This window comes from Halictus rubicundus, chromosome 17 (assembly GCF_050948215.1).
Source record: "Halictus rubicundus isolate RS-2024b chromosome 17, iyHalRubi1_principal, whole genome shotgun sequence".
NCBI lineage: Eukaryota > Metazoa > Arthropoda > Insecta > Hymenoptera > Halictidae > Halictus > Halictus rubicundus.
This window is the reverse complement of record NC_135165.1, coordinates 5,107,330-5,124,395: the sequence shown is the minus strand read 5'-3', so window position 1 is coordinate 5,124,395 and position 17,066 is coordinate 5,107,330. Positions and strand designations below refer to the sequence as shown.

The window sequence follows — 17,066 nt, the reverse complement described above, 5'->3', positions numbered from 1 at the left end:
CTCATCTGTGCTTGTACAGAGAAGACTCGCCGCACGACAGTAGTCCATTTGCGCCTAAATACGGATACTCGTTACCAGTTGGATCTCGAATCTACCGCTAAAGTAACGTTGACCATAAATAACTGCAAGTTACCATTGCGATAACTCGGTTACCGACGCAGAATCCACATTACCTATAAACATTTATATTGTATTTGAACAGAATCATTTTATGTAAGAATGAACAATGAATGAAGAAAGACAATGAAATGAAAAGAAATATTTGCGTTATATTTATTGCACTTTCAATTTTTCTCGAACGTCCGACCCATCGTAGAGTTGTACTTCTGAATTTCGAAATTTTCTAATTTTTGTGCCACCTCTTATACTATCATATTCTCCTAATACAAAGCTCAATTTTTCGAAAAATTCGCGAAAAATTTCGACCGTCTGGCTTGTCGTTGACTTGCACTACTGAATTTCGGATACCTCCTTCGATATCATGTTCTCCTAATACAAGTCCAAATTTTTCGAAATTTTTCGGAATTCTGACTTGTCGTTGACTTGAACCACTGAATTTTCGAAATTTTTCGATCGTCTGACTTGTCGTTGACTTGTACCACTGAATTTTCGAAAAATTTTCGACCGTCTGACTTGACGTTGACTTGTACTACTGAATTTCGGATACCTCCTTCAATATCATGTTCTCCTAATACAAAAGTCCAAATTTTCCGAAGATTTTAGACATTTTTCGGAATTCTGACTTGTCGTTGACTTGAACCACTGAATTTTCGAAATTTTTCGATCGTCTGACTTGCCGTTGACTTGTACTACTGAATTTCGTGCCACCTTCTTTGGTATCATGTTCTCCTAATACTGAGTTCGATTTTTCGGAATTTTCGGATTTCTAATAGGAGAGCATGATAGCAAAAGAGGTGGCACAGAATTTTCGCGACAGGGTGCGGAAAGAAGAACACATTAACTGTTATAACTAATATTCTTTATTTCTCAACAAATAAATTACAATTTGAACGTGTACATATAAAATAGAACAAAATAGAAGTAAAATATTGCGTGGTATGTGCGCCGTTTTGCATGCAGGTCGGAGGTAGTGTACAGGCGATTGTAGCTGGTACCATGTGTAGTGTAGTGTTACCCGAGTATTTCTCCTTATTCTGAGGATCGATCTTTTGATGTTTCCTGGCTACACAACTCGTAAACTGTGGAACAAAAACAGTACAAATAATTAGCAAGTCTTAAATTGTAACTTTACAAATGTTAAAGCATATTCTAAATGAGCAGCTATTAGCTCGATATTATTCTCTATTTGTAAGATTACTAGAAGTTCTTACAAATAGAGAATAATATCGATTGCCCAGGTCTCACCACGAGGAGGTTGCTGCACAAGAGACCCGAAAGGAAGCCATAAGGAATTCAATCCGCTTCCTTCTGACTCCCTTCCTTACAACGATTATGTACAAGCTAGCTTAAGGTGGACCAAGGAAGTGTTAAATGACCGTTGGTCCACCTTAAGCTAGCTAAAGGTAGACCAAGGTCGGCCAGTAATGTCCAGTGCAGCTCTGGAGGATCCCTGGTCAACTGGAAGGCAGGCAAGGGTGGGCCAGAGCAGCTCGAAGGTCCTTCGGCCTTCTGCTCCCGCAGCACTTCCGCTCCCTTCTAAGTGCGCACCTCGACTGACTGACTGAGCGCGGCCGCCGAGGTCCGTTGCACGGTACGCGGTGCGCAACTCCCCCACCCCAATTAATTTCGGTAGATCACGATCGCCGGTATAGTAATTATTAATAAATTTGTTAATTCTGGCTGCTTAATGTTTATAACCATTTCTTTTGGTAATGATATCAATATAAGCACTCCCTTGACCATCTTGCCATTTAATTATTTCGTAAAAATAAATTATAGAACTCGAGATACAAGACCTCAAGGTACAGAATAACTTTTGAACCATGGATAAATGTACACTGACAAATTTATTGTCTCTGCTTATTTAACGATTATAAAAATATTCCTCTTACCAATGGTGCTGTCGAATACCCTCTTGGCTATCTTATCACCTAATCTTTTAGTAAAAATGGCTAATAGTACTCTAGATACAGAGTAACTTTTAAAGCATGTCTTGAGCATGCCTCAAAGTATGTCAAAGTAACTTTTATGCATGATTATTCGAAGTATACAAGATACTCGATTCTCATTAAGATTTTAATTACGATTACTCATCGTGCGACACGAAACAGTATAATAAATTGATTGGCGTACTCCTACATCTCGTTTGTGATATTGGTTCCACAATATTAGTTCCGATCGATACGGTAGGATGTGACACAAAAATGGTAAGGGAGCTCTAGTGGCGGACGTGAGACAAAAAAAAAATACATTGGGTAATTGGTCTACTCCTGTACCCGTCTGTGCTCCTATACCTCGTCTGTGCCAGTTCTGATCCATGTCACAGATTTAATAATACAGAAGTGGTTTCTGTTTCCTGCTGAAGATGACGTAGGTTCTGTGTCATGCTAATAGATGATATGGGATCTGATTCAGGCTAAAAGATGATGTGGGATCCGTTCCATGCTAAGACGATGATGTTATAAAAGTGGGAACGCCGAAACCTCGGGCGTGAGCACTTTCATTCCTCTCTGCATACATATATATTAAATATTATGGGCTAAAAGAGAACTCTGATTTTGATTGGTGGCTCTCGGTATAGCAAAATGAGTTAGACTAACTATGCATGCATTGTACAACACATTTTGATCATCGATGTGTATAACTTTAATTTTGTATGCACATTATAAACAGTTCAATTAACCAGAAAACATTCTTAGCAACCCTATATAAACAAATACTTATAAAGTAACATTATATATCTTTCATCTTCCTGGAGAATAAAAAGGGACAATTAATCGTACAATTTCCGCAGATAATTATAGCTGAATTTTTTCGCATATCTTATCATACCGATCGAGATCCACTTTGATTGAATCGATTATAAATACATAAATACATGAGAACATAATCAGCACAGTATAGTCATGTAATACCGTGTTTCGTAATCTGTGTAAGTACGCGTTATCGTCAATTACCCTGCCTAAGATTCTTAGGATCAGTAGGAGTTCATAAATTGCCGCTGGTATTAGAAAATTTTCCAGTGCACGATTCGACCATACAAGCTATTGCGCTCTTTCCGCCTTTCCGTACAAATGTTTACATCAACAGGTAAAATATTTAAACAGTCGCTATTTTAATGGAGATAAATTGTTTTGCGGGATATGCGTTCTCACCGGATACAGATAATTAAATTTTTGTTCGCCTAACGCGTACCGTTATTGATCGATTGATGTTTTTTGAATAAGTATATAAATCCGCGATGAACGTACACATCAGTCATACGACATGTCGCGTCTTTTTTATTTTCTGCACCGCAAATTCACTGTTGTAATAGAATAACAATTCGATAAATCACTACAAATCATCTATGATTGAAGCAAAAGTGAAATTCAACCACATCTCGTGTAAATATTACGTAGCTGGAATTAATGCGAAATCCACGTGACTGTTACTAAAGTTTACGTTGCGGATTACCATTCTGCTACTGTAAGTAATATTTGCATAAATGTTTCTTAATCAGAAAATCATTTTTTGTTCACAACATTGTACTCGGGATTTGTTTAGTGTTCTGTGACCATCTATTTTAACGTAATTAACTATAAATGTTCGATATATCCTGAATGTAAATTAGTGATTAAGAGTTTTATGCTGCTACTTATTATAATTCATAGGATTAATGTGTAAAATTATTTTACAGGTGATAAAAAAGAAGCTGGCCCACAAAATGGCACAGTTCCATTAAAGGAAGAATTCGATTCCACTGGTTAGAATTCTTCTATGTTTTTGCGAAAAAGTTTTTTCAAATTATCGTTCTATGTTTCAACTATTAGATCAATATTTTATAGAACACCAACATATTCGATATAACCCTTTGAAGGGAGAATGGGTACTAGTGTCACCGCACCGTATGAAAAGACCATGGGGAGGGCAAATCGAATTAGATACAGAGGAAGACCTCCCAGATTATGACCCAAATAATCCTCTTTGCCCAGGAAATATCAGAGCCAGTGGACAGGTGATATTTTTGTAAGGTTCTACTGAATTCTGTAATTCTTTTAACATATTCAACACGAATCTGTTTGTTCTAGGTAACTCCGATGTATGAGAACACATATTCATTTGTCAACGATTTTCCTGCACTATTAGAAACAGTTCCTAGCCCAACAAAATCGGAGGACGAATTGTTCCAAATGGACTCTGCCAAGGGCACATGCAAAGTAATGTGCTTCCATCCAAAATCAAATGTAACAATAGCTCTTATGGAAGTGTTTGAGATCAAAGAAGTGGTAAAACGGTACGTTCATAGCAAACGTATTTCCTTGCAATCTCAGTTCTTGGTCAACGAGTACTGTTCTATACCAGGTGGATTTTTGAAATGCTTGAATTGGGAGAGAAATGGACTTGGGTACAAATATTTGAAAACCGTGGTGCTCTAATGGGATGCAGCAATGCACATCCTCATTGCCAAATTTGGGCCAGCTCTTTTTTACCAAATGAAGCTAAAATAAAAGATAAATATCTTACTGATTATTATAGTCGCAATAAGAAACCACTCCTCATTGATTATGTACAGAAGGAGCTTCTTAAAAAGGTAAGGAAAGATTAGATACATGCATTACGTAATAGAATAGTTAGTAGATAGGTATACGATTGATAACTCACGTTTCAGGAGCGAATTGTACTGGAAAATCGAGATTGGGTAGTTTTAGTACCGTTTTGGGCAATATGGCCGTACGAAACAATGGTACTGCCCAAAAAGCAGGTTTCCAGGATGCAAGATTTAACGGAAAGTCAGCAGGAAACACTGGCAGTTATTATGAAAAGATTATGTACAAAATATGATAACTTATTCAATTGTTCTTTTCCTTACTCTATGGGCTGGCATGGTACAATGGAATATTTATTCAATATATCCAATCGTTAATAAAAGAAAATTGTAAATTATTATAAATCTGTTTTGTTTAAAGGTGCACCGACCGGTCCATATATGAGACAAGACTATCCTTACTGGACGTTTCATGGAATCTACTTACCTCCTTTACTACGATCTGCAACTATAAAGAAACACATGGTGGGTTATGAGCTTCTCGCACAGGCACAAAGAGACTTAACACCAGAGCAGGCGGCGGAGAAATTAAGGAGTTTACCCGATGTCCATTATAAATATCCAGAAACAAGTTTAAGTAGTTGCGAGATAGAAAAATATACTAATTGAATTAATTTAATTTATATACGATAATACATTTTTATAGATGTATATGTCCCTTATATATACATTATTTACAAAACCGCATACTTCTGAATTATGCACACACGATCTTTATGAATAAAAAGCATAATAAACACACATAAACGTATTTTGAATTTCACGTGCTCAGTATACGGGGAAAGTTCGATCGATTTTTTTGCTCCAAGCATGAATTCCTCCAATGATGTCTTTTATCTCGAAATCTGTTTCATCGAATATCTTCTGCAGATGCTTCACTGCTTTTTGTGAATCATTTCCCCTTCTGCACATCACGTATACTGAAACAATATTAAACTATGAGTTGTATCACCTTAAAAAAATTCAAATGTACGTTCAAATTCTTACCACCAAGTTTATCATGCTCTTCTTTTATCTCTTCCATTTTATTTTTTATCAATGATATCGTTTCAGTGCTTCCAATTTTATGCAGCGGCACATTTACAGAATTCTTCAAATGACAAATTTCAAATTCCTCGGGTGAACGCACGTCGATCAACATGTGAGGCTTTGTTCCTAACTCCAGTGCTGTATTATACTCCTCCACGCTAATTCTATCATTCTTTTGCAAAATATTCAAGTTTGGATCCTTGTCGTTCGCTTTTGCGCCACAAAACTGTTCGTAATCGATTAATATCTGAACGGACGGGCATTCTCCACACACGAGACAATTAGCATTTTTTGGACGCAAGTTGATATTGCGAAACTTCATTTCTAAACCATCGAACAGAAGTAGCTGGCCAGATAAAACACAAGGCAGTTTAAGTACAATCTTTAATGCCTCTAACGCTTGGAGAACGCCAATGGTTCCAACAGCTGTAGTGAAATGGAACAATGAGTAAACATTCTAAAAATTAAAAAAATTGATAGATATATTAAATGTATACCTGGACCGAAGACACCACCATCTCCACAATTTGTTACAGTTTCCGGAGGAGGTGGCTTAGGAAATATGCATCTGTAGCAAGGACCTTTGTAATTGAACACTGATAAGTGTCCCTCGAATCTCAATGCTGATCCAGAAACTAAAGGCTTCTTACTCAAGACACATGCATCGTTTAGTAAATAACGTGTAGCAACATTGTCTGTTGCATCCAACACTACATCATAGTTTTCTATTATTTCCATTGCATTGTTACTATCTAATTGGACCTTGTGTGGAGTAACTTTAATGTTACTGTTCATACTGCAAGAAATACATAAGTAAAAAATAGCGAATGCATACATTGATTATGTAGTACAATGTTCATGGATCCAAGATACAAAAGAAGTGCCATAGGACAAAGACCTTGGTGTTTTTTGTAGAGAGTAAAAAAGTATACCAACTGGTGCAGATATAGTACGAAAATAGTGCAATTGCATTTTTCAGATGCAGTACGCTACACCATTTTGTCCTATAGCTTTATTTTTTCATTTTAAAGATAGAACTTGTGCCATTTGCATGGGTACCCTGTATACATTGCTTCCTATTAATTTGTATGTACCGATTAAGGTATTCTGCAGCAGCATTTACTTTGGGTGTCCCTATGTCTGCTTCCGTATATAACAGCTGTCTATGTAGATTGTTAATCTCAACATCATCATAGTCAAGGATACCGATGTGTCCTATACCAGCCGATGTCAAATATAAAGCAGCAGGGCATCCAAGACCACCTGCTCCGACAATCAGTATGGAACTATTTTTCAATTTGATTTGGCCTGGAATTTCATAATAAAATTAGTATTTCATTGTCAAAATCTATTATAATAAAAGCTTCTAATATTTGGTACACCTTCGATGCCAATTTCTGTTAAAAAAATTTGCCTGCTGTATCTCGATATTTCGTCATTACTTAAACCATAGTCTTGCAAGATTTGTTTTTCGCGCCTCAGGGTGGTCAGTTGAGCTTCTTTCGCACGTAACATCTTACGCAGTTCCATAATTTCATCGATTAATTCCTCTTCATTCATATTTTTTGAGTAAATTTTTTCAAATCAATTATTAATCCGCCTTTTGGATATTTAATAGATGTATCGTTTTCGAAATTTTCGACTAAAGCAAAACCAAAAATTCGTTTAGGTTATATCGACATCTATTTGTAGGATGAAACAGCACCGTTAAAATGTCGCAATCATTAGATTAATTATTATAGGAGGCGTGATGCGATAAGCACGCTCGATTAATGTTCCAATGAGCAAAGCAAATAGTATTGTTTCATAACCTCCACTGAATTAAAATATGTAGTCTCAGTGGTCGAAGTGGTTTCACGTATAAAGCATGGATAACACTAATCGCATTCTATGTTAGTGCGCGTATAAATTGTCAATTAAATCGTCATTGATAAGTTTTTATTATGTCGTCGTAGTATGTACAGTGAGTCAAAAAAGTATTCGTACTCAATGCTTTGCAACAATGTAAACTTGAAAATACAGCATATCACTACAATCTAGATTTTTTAATATTTTATTGATTATTTAAAAACAATGAAATATATCCACGAAACAATGAAAATCATATAGAAAAGAACGAAATATTCAGCTATTTTGTACAAAAAAAAAAGAAAACTATAATATTCCTGACAACTTATAAATGTAACGAAATCAAATTTTTCTTTAACTTCCTCCTAGAAAACAAAAAAACTTAAGACGACCTAACCCCTTTACTAGCATCGAAATTGTTTACATTTGTTATCAATATAGTTAACATATATATGTCATAAAGCAATAACTATGCATATAGTCATTACGAATGTGTTATTGCCAGTTTTTGAATATTCGATATCTGACATTCTTTTTCCTTACGGCAACTAATCTTGATACTTATAACAATACGTAAATATATATATATATTTTTCATTTTCTCAAAACATTTAAAACATTTTTACACTGACCGCATGTAATAAGTACGCGTACAAAAATGTTGCAAACGAAATAAATACGGAATTGATGTCGCAGTTAGCCAAGATCGGAGGCTGTAGATGTGTTATTATTGAAATGAACTATGTGAGTCTGTGAATTCTTTTCACACTGACCGTGTGTTGAAAATACGCTTATGAAAAAGTGACGAAAGAAATTGATACGAAGCTATCGTCACTAGCCAAGATCAGTGGATGTAATTCCATCCACTTTGGACTCATTGTACCATCGCGTGATTTCGGCGAGTGGTTAATATTAACTATTAAAAGCGAAGAAAGCAGAGAAAGCTGACATGATCGACGGGAGGCTAGGTCTTCCGTAAATCATGATGCATACGATTTCGATGATCCTCGCGAGGTCTGCATGTTTATTCGGACAGTGTCGTGCGCAATAAGTACAGTACAGTCTCGGGCAAAGGTAGGAAGCTGATGATTAATGTCACGGTCAGCGAGGTTCTCACTCTTGACAAGTGTATACAGGAAAATCATGATCCTCTAAAGTGACAACGCGAGAACGTCGCTTGTGAAGAAGTTTTATCGTAACGAACGTCAAAATGGTGGAACCAATTTTTGACTACCAGTTTCGTTTGATACTCATCGGCGACAGTACAGTCGGGAAAAGCTCGTTGCTGAAGTATTTCACCGATGGGAAGTTTGCGGAGGTATACAGCGACCCTAACCATCTCAACAACATGAAAAAATCGTTTCTGAATAAATAGGCAACTTGTCGCGTCTCGTAATCATAATGATTTTCCTCTCCTCGATTACCTACACCCTAATTATAGCTGGCTTTTTCTGTATCATAAAGATTTCGTTTCCCTAATCCAGTAACACAATTGGAGTATTTCCAATTTCTTAGCCTAATAATAGACTGTTATTATTCGGAGAAATAGGAATACAGCGCAGTATTTTTATGGCTTATGCGAAATCTGGATAAATCGATTTTCCTTATTGTTTGTATTTGTTATGTAAACTGATGTTAGGTTAGTAAACAATTAAACGTGCCATCAGGCTTTAATCGATTTGGTATTCTTTTGAAGGAGAATTTAAGTCTGAATTTAAAAGAGAATCGAAATTCTCTGAAGCTTTAAAGCTTTTTCATTTGATCCATTATCTATTTGATCAGTTATTACGAATGTAATATATTTTTTACATGAATGAGTTTGCAAGAATTTGAATTTGCATAAAAATGAAACATATACTCATAAGCAAGTTATTGAATTGATGATATAAATGCTTTGTCTTTATAATGTATTGTATTTCAGCTTTCAGACCCAACGGTGGGAGTTGATTTTTTCGCCAGATTGATCAAAGTTAAAGATGGAACAAGAATAAAATTACAGTTATGGGATACAGGTGGCCAAGAAAGATTTAGGTGTGTAACTCATTGTGTACTATTATACAACTTGTTTAGCATACCCTTTCATTCTAATATAATTTTAAAATAAATAATTATGTAATCTATAATAATAAAAAAATACTTCCCTTATCTCAGGGCAATCACAAAATCTTACTATAGAAATTCTGTTGGAGCACTGCTGGTGTATGATGTTTGCAACAGAGTTAGTTTTGAACATATTCCTGAATGGATGCTGGAAGCCGAAACGCACATAGAACCACACCGTCCTGTGTTTGCATTGGTCGGCTGCAAGTTAGACTTGATTACCAATGGAGGTAGGCGAGAGGTTTCAAGGGAAGAAGCTAGAGCCTTCGCCGACGAGTATGGTGTGCATCACATCGAAACCAGTGCAAAGACTGGAGTTAATGTCGAAGAAGCTTTTCAAACAGTCACGCAGGAAGTTTATGACAGAATACAGAGTGGAGAGTACAAGGTAGAAGATGGTTGGGATGGTATTAAAACAGGATTTGCCAGACCTGGTGGTTTAGATTTTAACTTAGTCGAAGCAGAACCAGCAAGAAGTTCTTGTTGTTAATTAACGTTAACTTTACTCAAAAGAATACGAGTCTTTGGAGTGCAGTAATAATATTACATTTATGTGTTGCATAAAAATTTGTATATTATTTTATGGGTTTTAATTTGTCTTGATCAATTAAATTCTGTGTATATACTTATATTTAATTAATCATCGAATTATGTACCACTGCATTCTTGTTCTAGGGAAAAGACTAATGATAAATATAAACTGTGTATAAGTCTTTAGTAATCATTCTTGTACATAGCTTGTATAAACAAATCTATATATACATATATATATTATATACACAGAGAATTGAATCACTTATGCATCAACCTAGGAATGTTTTTTATCTCATTTAAAAAATCAAATATATACGCAAGAAAAGAACTCATGTTCTAAATATAAATTTAATATACTGTTTTTGTGTATTTTCTCATTCAAATTAATTGTTCTTTTGAATAAAGAAAGTAACTGCCTACGCTTCTTTGTCAAAATCGATTTTTCTAATGCGAGTTTGCTACAGAATATCTTGATAATACAAAATGTTAAGTAATACCGAGTTAAATCTTTAGAAATGCTGTGAACATACAAATGAAATTCACTGGTGATTATATATTGTACATACATAAATTAGGAACGAAATGCTTGTATCAGATATGTTGTTCGATTTGTGTAACTTTAATAGTTATTTTTTGTTTTTAATGCCACAGTTTGTGATAATACACACACACACACACAAGAAGCCAAATTTACATATATACTTTGCTACTGTTCGTATTTAATTAAAAGTTAACAAAAGAATCAGGTATTATTTATTGTAACTCTTTGGGTTACAAAAATACTACAAAATGAATAATGATGTTTGCATTTTGGCTTAAAAAGAAAAACAAGAGATTTATTTTGTATATACTATATCACATGTTTATGTGACAATCTTGTTGAAGAATCTTGTTATGGAATACCATATTAGTTAGAGCACCTTAATTTACATTAGTTACTACAGATTAATCAACTGCTTTATTATATTTTTATCATAAGATGTACATGTAAGTGCCATGTTGTGTACAAGGCAAAAAAAGATTTTATATAAAAAGTATGTAGTATAATATTTTTAATATGACCATTTTTTACCGGGTTGTATGTTTTACACTTTTTCATATCTATCTTTAAAACAAGCAAAACATCAGATTTATCTGTTCTTAAAGAGATAATTTAAGAACACGAACTTTTGCATACTTTTAAGGTAAAAACAAGTTGATGAGGGTAAATCGAGATATAAATATAGGACTTGCATAACTTAGTGCGAGTTTAATTGACTAGGAAAATATTTATTTACAATACAGTAACATTATTATACACAGTGTATAATACTTTTGATGACGAAGGGTGCAGCGAATTATCGTTTTGTATAAATAGAACAAATGTAGCATGAATAATGTTCATTTATGAAGTTTTATACTCATTAACTGTGGCATAAAGCAAAAATCTGTAGATATTTTTCATGAATTGCCAACTATAATAATATGCATATATACGGCATCAAATTTGTATAGTTCTCTATACACATCATCTGTCTTTTTAGTCAATAAATAGAAATATAGGATACGTGTGCAGTGTTTTGAAAATACAGATTATTAAAAATGAATTTTGTAGCTGCAAGAGATTGTAAATGTGTTATGTTAGTATTGTCCAAAGTTATAATAAGTTCCTTTGCGTTTTTAACTATTCTTCTGTAAATAGAAATCGTCAGGCTTACGTTGAAAATGTGAATTATTAAAAATTTTCGAGCTATATTATTTAAACACACACGTACGACACACGCATACAAATACATATACACGTACATACTTATACCGTCTACATACAATATATACTTTGTAATTGTGTTCTCTTGAAATGTAAAATTTTACGAATTTGGAGGTACATACATATATCTTCGTGCACTACACATTTATATATGATAATGTTGGAAAATAAACAGTATATCATAGATCTTCATATTACTTTTCTATAATTTACTGTATGGCTTTATTGATATTATTTTTTGCGATATAACACAAATAGGTTCGCCGTAATTCTGTACTTTTACATCAACATGTTTAATTTATTATTAATTACTTTACCAACATATTAAGTATTGTGTTCTATGTATTACAGTATTTTGTGTTCCATAAGACTGTGATCATCAGAGTAATTAAATTCGTAACAAGATATAAAATTTTATATTGAATATATAGTAAGTGAAAATTATTTATTCACAAATTGTACAAATGGCAAAATTTAACTTGAACTATACAGAATGTTTCGGCAGGTGTACGCATCTCGGACCTTGACTTGAAAGAACTGAAAAATTGCAAAATATTAATATTGGCAGTTTAAAAAATAATAAATATAGTAGAATCTATGTCTTCAATTTTTTTAAAAGAATTATTGAAAAATAAAAAATATATAATTTATATAAAAGGTATTTAGTCTGATTAATTTATACTATAAATATTTATATTGTTCTATAGTTTCGAATTGTTAAATTATATACAAGTTTACGTTGCAGAGATGGTAAACGTTCTATAATCGCCTAGTACTAAATATAATATTATATGAACTAAAGATTATTACAGTAATTTAATAATTCACATGAATTCGCGTTAATAAAAATTATTTATAATGTGATACTTACAAATACTTTTTCAATTAATTTCTTTACTATTCATTCAAGTTTCATTTGAAGTAACATTACAACGTGTTTATTCTTTCAATTATTATTAGAATTTCAATTTACAAATCAATAAAATACCTTTACTTTATATACAATTATAATTCTGTGAACTATTCACGAAGGTAGGTTTAAATTTAAAGAGAAAAATTATAGTAATAATATCTTTATATTTCGCAAAGTTTATATGTATATTCTTAATTTTAATAGTTTTAGCTCACTATTTTGGAAGGAAAATCTAAGTAGCTTAACTGTATTTAAAGTGACTAGAAACGTTACTATTTCTTTTTCTTGCTGTCAGTATAATATTTATTATTTTGGCAAGAATAATGCGATGTAAATGTACGAAATTGTGGACAGCTTCTTAGAAACACTATATTTATATATTATTTATTCATTATTTGTATATATATATTTATATAAGTAATACTTCTTTCTCAATAATACTTTTTAAAATTATCTAACTGTACAGTATTTTTTAAGCAATTTAGCTTATATATTTTGTATTTACAAAACAATTCAGTGTCTAAACTATATACATACAGGCTATTTTTAGAAGGAAAGTAGGAATTAAGCTTGTAGCGTTGCAAAAAACAGGAAATTTATATGAAATAACAGGACACTGACTTTAGTAAAGTGAGTCACAAAGTTAAGAAATGACAGACATGATAAGATGATAAGATTTGAAAGTTTAAGACCATTTTATGTTAAAGGTCTATTCAAATTTTAATACATACAATTTTTTTGGAATCGGATATTCGAGGGTTAGTGTAATATTAAATAGGAATAAAAGGTTTCGTAAATGATTAAAATATTTTGTATAAGGTATAATAACACTATCCAACAAATTTGAACATTTCTTCTGCATTTCGATAACCAATAATCACTCGCATTACTTTTACAGTGAAAGTAGAAAAAATTCTTAAATTTGAAAATTTGTTTTCCTTTAGTAAATAAAATTTTTCAGAAACTGAGGTTGATGGAGAAAAACTACTTTCGAAATAATATTCAGCGCATTAAAATTTATAAGAATCGCTTATTGGTTATCGAAACACAGAATTGGGTTAGACAGTATAGAAATCGTAGTCTGTTTTTCTGAAGAAGACTTTTGAAATATGTACGTTCATAGTTATAACAGTTGTCCACTTTACTCCTACGTTGCAGGCCTGAAGTAGTAGGAATGGAGTGGACAGCTATTATGATTATAAACGTATTTCAGGCATTTCTTTTGAGAAATAGACCATAGTGTTACTTAGCGATTTGAGAAAGAATTTGTAGAGATTCAATGTTATTGTAGATCAAGTTTTCATAGCGTAGGAGAATACATGAAGGAAGGATAACGTTAGATTTATGAATAGCAACATAGGCACGGAGATATGTCTACCTTAAATACCTAAAATTCAGTCTACCCTATTATTCGCTGCGTACATGCTGGCGGAGTTTAAATCTCCCGTTCCCTCGTATTAAGTTGAATTCCGATGTGTCTGCAACACAATACGTAACAAAAGCACATAAAGACAAATCCGAAAGATTTTTGTAAATGATAGATACCAACCAATATTGAATTTTTCTGAAGTGTCTCATCATGGAATGTCTTTTCAATGATCTATGAATACAAGATCTGTCTTATTTAAAGGCAACTGAAGAAAAGACTTGTTCCTTGATGGTAATTTTTACTTTCACAAGATTTGTTGCACATGCGAGGATTTTGCATTTACGTAATAAGTGAGGTACTAACATTTCGTAGAATCACTTATTATTGTTTTACTGCTCCAGCGACTCACATCCAAATAAAACGTATTCTTCTCTTGATAACCAAAATGGATTACCTTCTACGTATTCAGGAGGAGTTTTACCTAAATAATTATACGAGTGTATAGAGGATTGACCTTTTTATAAATTTAATGAACATTATTGTATGTGCTTACCAGGATGTACAGCTAAAGGCACATAAGTGGAACCCATAGCAACATGCCAACTATGCGTACCAGGACAATTTCTAACTTCTAGAATTTTACTATGTTCAGACAACAATTCTTGTAAATCTTTAGTTAATCTTAACTCAAAACCTGAAAGATCAGTGTTGCCTCCAGTAAGTAAGATGTTTGAGAGGCAATCGTACATTAGATCCTCTGACAAACCAGATGTAACATCTTTTATTACTTGTGGTAATCCAAGATTAATATACATCATTTCAGGAGCAATATATAATTCCGAATCGAAGGAAACTCTCTGGAAGATATAATAATAATAATTATTATTATATGGAATAGATTAGATTTTAGAATTTACATACCCAGTGTTGTTTGTAAGCTGCAGCATAGCTGTCAACCCTAAGATTAATGTGTTCCTTGGATTTTTGCCCTACTCGTTTTTCTTCATTTTTGATATTATAGCTTAGTCTACATTTTTCTTTAACAGTTAGGGTGTCCAAATATGATATAGGAATTTGATGATACTCCTTTGGTTGCCAATGCATAGCTTGTTTCAAGTGATAAGCTACATGCCAACCACCTACAGGCAACAATCTCCAACGTTCTGGTACAACACGGCCACCAATCACAACAGCTACTGTTGTACTAAGAGCTCCACTGTCAACAATGACGCAAGTTTCCACACCCAACATTGCACATGCTGCTAAAGGTTTAGGTACCAAACACACTCTGCAAAGTTCATAATAATATCTTTAGAGTATGGACAGTTTTTAGGACAGTTTCTTTAAAATTTCATTTCCTTTTGATTATACCTTGCTACTTTAACTTCTTGGAACAAATAGTGCAGTAACTGTTTTCTGAGCGTTGGATGCATCGCTAATGGTTCACAGAACATAAGCACTGCATTAGGTTTTCTTAATGTTGAAGTTAAATGCATTTGCTGAAACAAGTGATCGACAAATGTTTTGAGAACTGTGAAAGATCCATCGCTCAATGCTTCTGCAGGACTAACAACATCGACATTTGGAATTCCAAGAACTTCAACAGTATCGGTACAATACCCATTTATAAGTTTCTCGTAAGTTGGATTTGGCCTTGTATAACATGTCGGATCGTTCTGATGCGTGGTTAATCTTTTCTTTTCTCTATACAATTTTACTGGGTTACAGAAAATACAAAATGGACCGCTGGGCCTTGGAACTTTGGTTTCCAATTCTGACAACTTCAACAATTTCAGCTTCTTTGCTAATGACTTTCCATCGCATTTTGGGCGTGTACTACTACTTGGAACATTTTGTGTCTGAGTTTGTTCCATGTGTGTTTCGTTATTGTATTTAGGTATGCCAAACATTGACAAATGTCTTCTCAAACCAAAATTTGGTGTAATAACCCATGTGTATTTGTTTCCAATTTCGATTACTACTTTAGCACTGGTACCTTCAACACAATTTCTTTGACATGTGTAACCACTGCAGTGGTAACATTTTGGAAATGGTACATTTTCTCCTAATGTGAGTACCATATGTAATCTGTAACACATTGCTTTGAAACTAACGCTAAGTAGTTGCAAACACTTTATGTCTGGAAACCTAAAGTGTACTTTTGAAATCAGTTCTTGCCATTTCATTTTCCTATAAAAAATGGGATAATTAGTACCTAAAGGTTAAAACAGTACACTTTAAAAATACATATAGATTGATAAAGGAAGATGATAGAAAATGGTCAAAATCTAGATAGTATTGACTTTCAGTTACAAAATAGCATTTGAATTTTTTCCTTTGTATGTCGGGTGAAGAATAGTACATCTACAATTCCTTGGATTCTATATAACGGCATTTTATTAATATTTTGGGTGTCAGAGCGGTCCAGTTTTTGACCATTTTCTACCGTTGAATAAATATGACATTCAGAGACACTGACAATTACGAAGTTTGAAAAAATTCAATGCGAATTTTTTTTCTCATTGAAAACTTGAAATGACACGAGGTTGCATTTATTTATCAATTAAGTTATTGAACTTTATCGCAAGATTGACATAAACTTAACCTCAACCTTACCATAGGTAATCCGTATCCGACGTTTTCCTTAAGTATTTGCATGTGCTACCGAAAGCAATAATATCAGGTACGTCACAATATAATAAAATTTTTATCCAAATCTCTTCAGGGAAGACTGCTGGATCCATAATTATTAATATAAACGATACAAAAGGTACAATTAACAGTTACTAATACAAGATTGCAGACACTCCCCAGAAAC

The 17,066-nt window shown here is 33.4% G+C and overlaps 5 protein-coding genes across 12 annotated transcripts in view; 3 read left to right on the top strand and 2 right to left on the bottom strand.

Moving 5' to 3' along the window:
- LOC143362480 (hydroxylysine kinase) overlaps positions 1 to 17,066 on the top strand; it is a 187,193-nt gene that overhangs the window by 154,587 nt on the left and 15,540 nt on the right. The gene's annotated exons all lie outside the window — the stretch shown is intronic.
- On the top strand, positions 2,665 to 5,459 carry Galt (Galactose-1-phosphate uridylyltransferase). Of its 3 annotated transcripts, none has more exons than XM_076802655.1 (7): positions 2,665 to 3,210; positions 3,800 to 3,865; positions 3,948 to 4,117; positions 4,191 to 4,396; positions 4,465 to 4,693; positions 4,772 to 4,988; positions 5,070 to 5,459. In XM_076802655.1, the coding sequence occupies exons 1-7, from the start codon at positions 3,195 to 3,197 to the stop codon at positions 5,315 to 5,317; spliced, it is 1,152 nt and encodes a 383-aa protein (XP_076658770.1). In that variant the 5' UTR covers positions 2,665 to 3,194; the 3' UTR covers positions 5,318 to 5,459. The 3 variants fall into 3 exon arrangements, with proteins under 3 accessions (XP_076658770.1, XP_076658771.1, XP_076658773.1); XM_076802658.1 differs by lacking the exon at positions 2,665 to 3,210 and adding an exon at positions 3,224 to 3,588; XM_076802656.1 differs by lacking the exon at positions 2,665 to 3,210 and adding an exon at positions 3,223 to 3,588 and having other exon boundaries at positions 3,800 to 4,117.
- On the bottom strand, positions 5,308 to 8,326 carry Uba4 (Ubiquitin-like activating enzyme 4). 2 transcript variants are annotated; one of them, XM_076802654.1, is made up of 6 exons: positions 8,218 to 8,326; positions 7,120 to 7,379; positions 6,832 to 7,045; positions 6,235 to 6,533; positions 5,696 to 6,163; positions 5,308 to 5,628 (listed from the first exon to the last, which is right to left on the bottom strand). In XM_076802654.1, the coding sequence occupies exons 2-6, from the start codon at positions 7,295 to 7,297 to the stop codon at positions 5,477 to 5,479; spliced, it is 1,311 nt and encodes a 436-aa protein (XP_076658769.1). In that variant the 5' UTR covers positions 7,298 to 7,379; positions 8,218 to 8,326; the 3' UTR covers positions 5,308 to 5,476. The 2 variants fall into 2 exon arrangements, with proteins under 2 accessions (XP_076658769.1, XP_076658768.1); XM_076802653.1 differs by having other exon boundaries at positions 7,120 to 8,275.
- LOC143362456 (ras-related protein Rab-39B-like) lies at positions 8,374 to 12,153 on the top strand. The gene is made up of 4 exons (XM_076802659.1): positions 8,374 to 8,659; positions 8,722 to 8,903; positions 9,507 to 9,616; positions 9,737 to 12,153. The coding sequence occupies exons 2-4, from the start codon at positions 8,796 to 8,798 to the stop codon at positions 10,173 to 10,175; spliced, it is 657 nt and encodes a 218-aa protein (XP_076658774.1). The 5' UTR covers positions 8,374 to 8,659; positions 8,722 to 8,795; the 3' UTR covers positions 10,176 to 12,153.
- LOC143362452 (actin-related protein 6-like) lies at positions 11,547 to 17,006 on the bottom strand. 5 transcript variants are annotated; one of them, XR_013083636.1, is made up of 7 exons: positions 16,865 to 17,006; positions 15,620 to 16,438; positions 15,170 to 15,536; positions 14,802 to 15,105; positions 14,429 to 14,729; positions 14,267 to 14,357; positions 11,547 to 12,503 (listed from the first exon to the last, which is right to left on the bottom strand). XR_013083636.1 is itself a non-coding variant. In XM_076802651.1 (6 exons), exons 1-5 carry the CDS (start codon positions 16,990 to 16,992, stop codon positions 14,638 to 14,640), a joined length of 1,710 nt encoding a protein of 569 aa, XP_076658766.1. In that variant the 5' UTR covers positions 16,993 to 17,006; the 3' UTR covers positions 11,547 to 14,357; positions 14,612 to 14,637. The 5 variants fall into 5 exon arrangements, 2 of the variants coding, with proteins under 2 accessions (XP_076658766.1, XP_076658767.1); XR_013083637.1 differs by having other exon boundaries at positions 14,612 to 14,729; XR_013083635.1 differs by having other exon boundaries at positions 11,547 to 14,357.

Excerpts from the sequence above, each read along its gene's own strand:
- Galt (XM_076802655.1), top strand. Across the intron at positions 4,397-4,464 it reads ATCAAAGAAGTGGTAAAACG|GTGGATTTTTGAAATGCTTG; the intron begins GTACGTTCATAG and ends GTTCTATACCAG. Across the intron at positions 4,989-5,069 it reads TTACTCTATGGGCTGGCATG|GTGCACCGACCGGTCCATAT; the intron begins GTACAATGGAAT and ends TTTTGTTTAAAG.
- LOC143362456 (XM_076802659.1), top strand. The coding sequence starts at position 8,796 with ATGGTGGAACCAATTTTTGACTACCAGTTTCGTTTGATACTCATCGGC. Across the intron at positions 8,904-9,506 it reads CCGATGGGAAGTTTGCGGAG|CTTTCAGACCCAACGGTGGG; the intron begins GTATACAGCGAC and ends ATTGTATTTCAG. Across the intron at positions 9,617-9,736 it reads GGTGGCCAAGAAAGATTTAG|GGCAATCACAAAATCTTACT; the intron begins GTGTGTAACTCA and ends CCCTTATCTCAG.
- LOC143362452 (XM_076802651.1), bottom strand. The coding sequence starts at position 16,992 with ATGGATCCAGCAGTCTTCCCTGAAGAGATTTGGATAAAAATTTTATTA. Across the intron at positions 15,537-15,619 it reads CAAGAAGTTAAAGTAGCAAG|AGTGTGTTTGGTACCTAAAC; the intron begins GTATAATCAAAA and ends TGAACTTTGCAG. Across the intron at positions 14,730-14,801 it reads GCCTTTAGCTGTACATCCTG|GTAAAACTCCTCCTGAATAC; the intron begins GTAAGCACATAC and ends ATAATTATTTAG.
- Uba4 (XM_076802654.1), bottom strand. The coding sequence starts at position 7,297 with ATGAATGAAGAGGAATTAATCGATGAAATTATGGAACTGCGTAAGATG. Across the intron at positions 7,046-7,119 it reads AACAGAAATTGGCATCGAAG|GCCAAATCAAATTGAAAAAT; the intron begins GTGTACCAAATA and ends ATGAAATTCCAG. Across the intron at positions 5,629-5,695 it reads AGAGCATGATAAACTTGGTG|TATACGTGATGTGCAGAAGG; the intron begins GTAAGAATTTGA and ends ATATTGTTTCAG.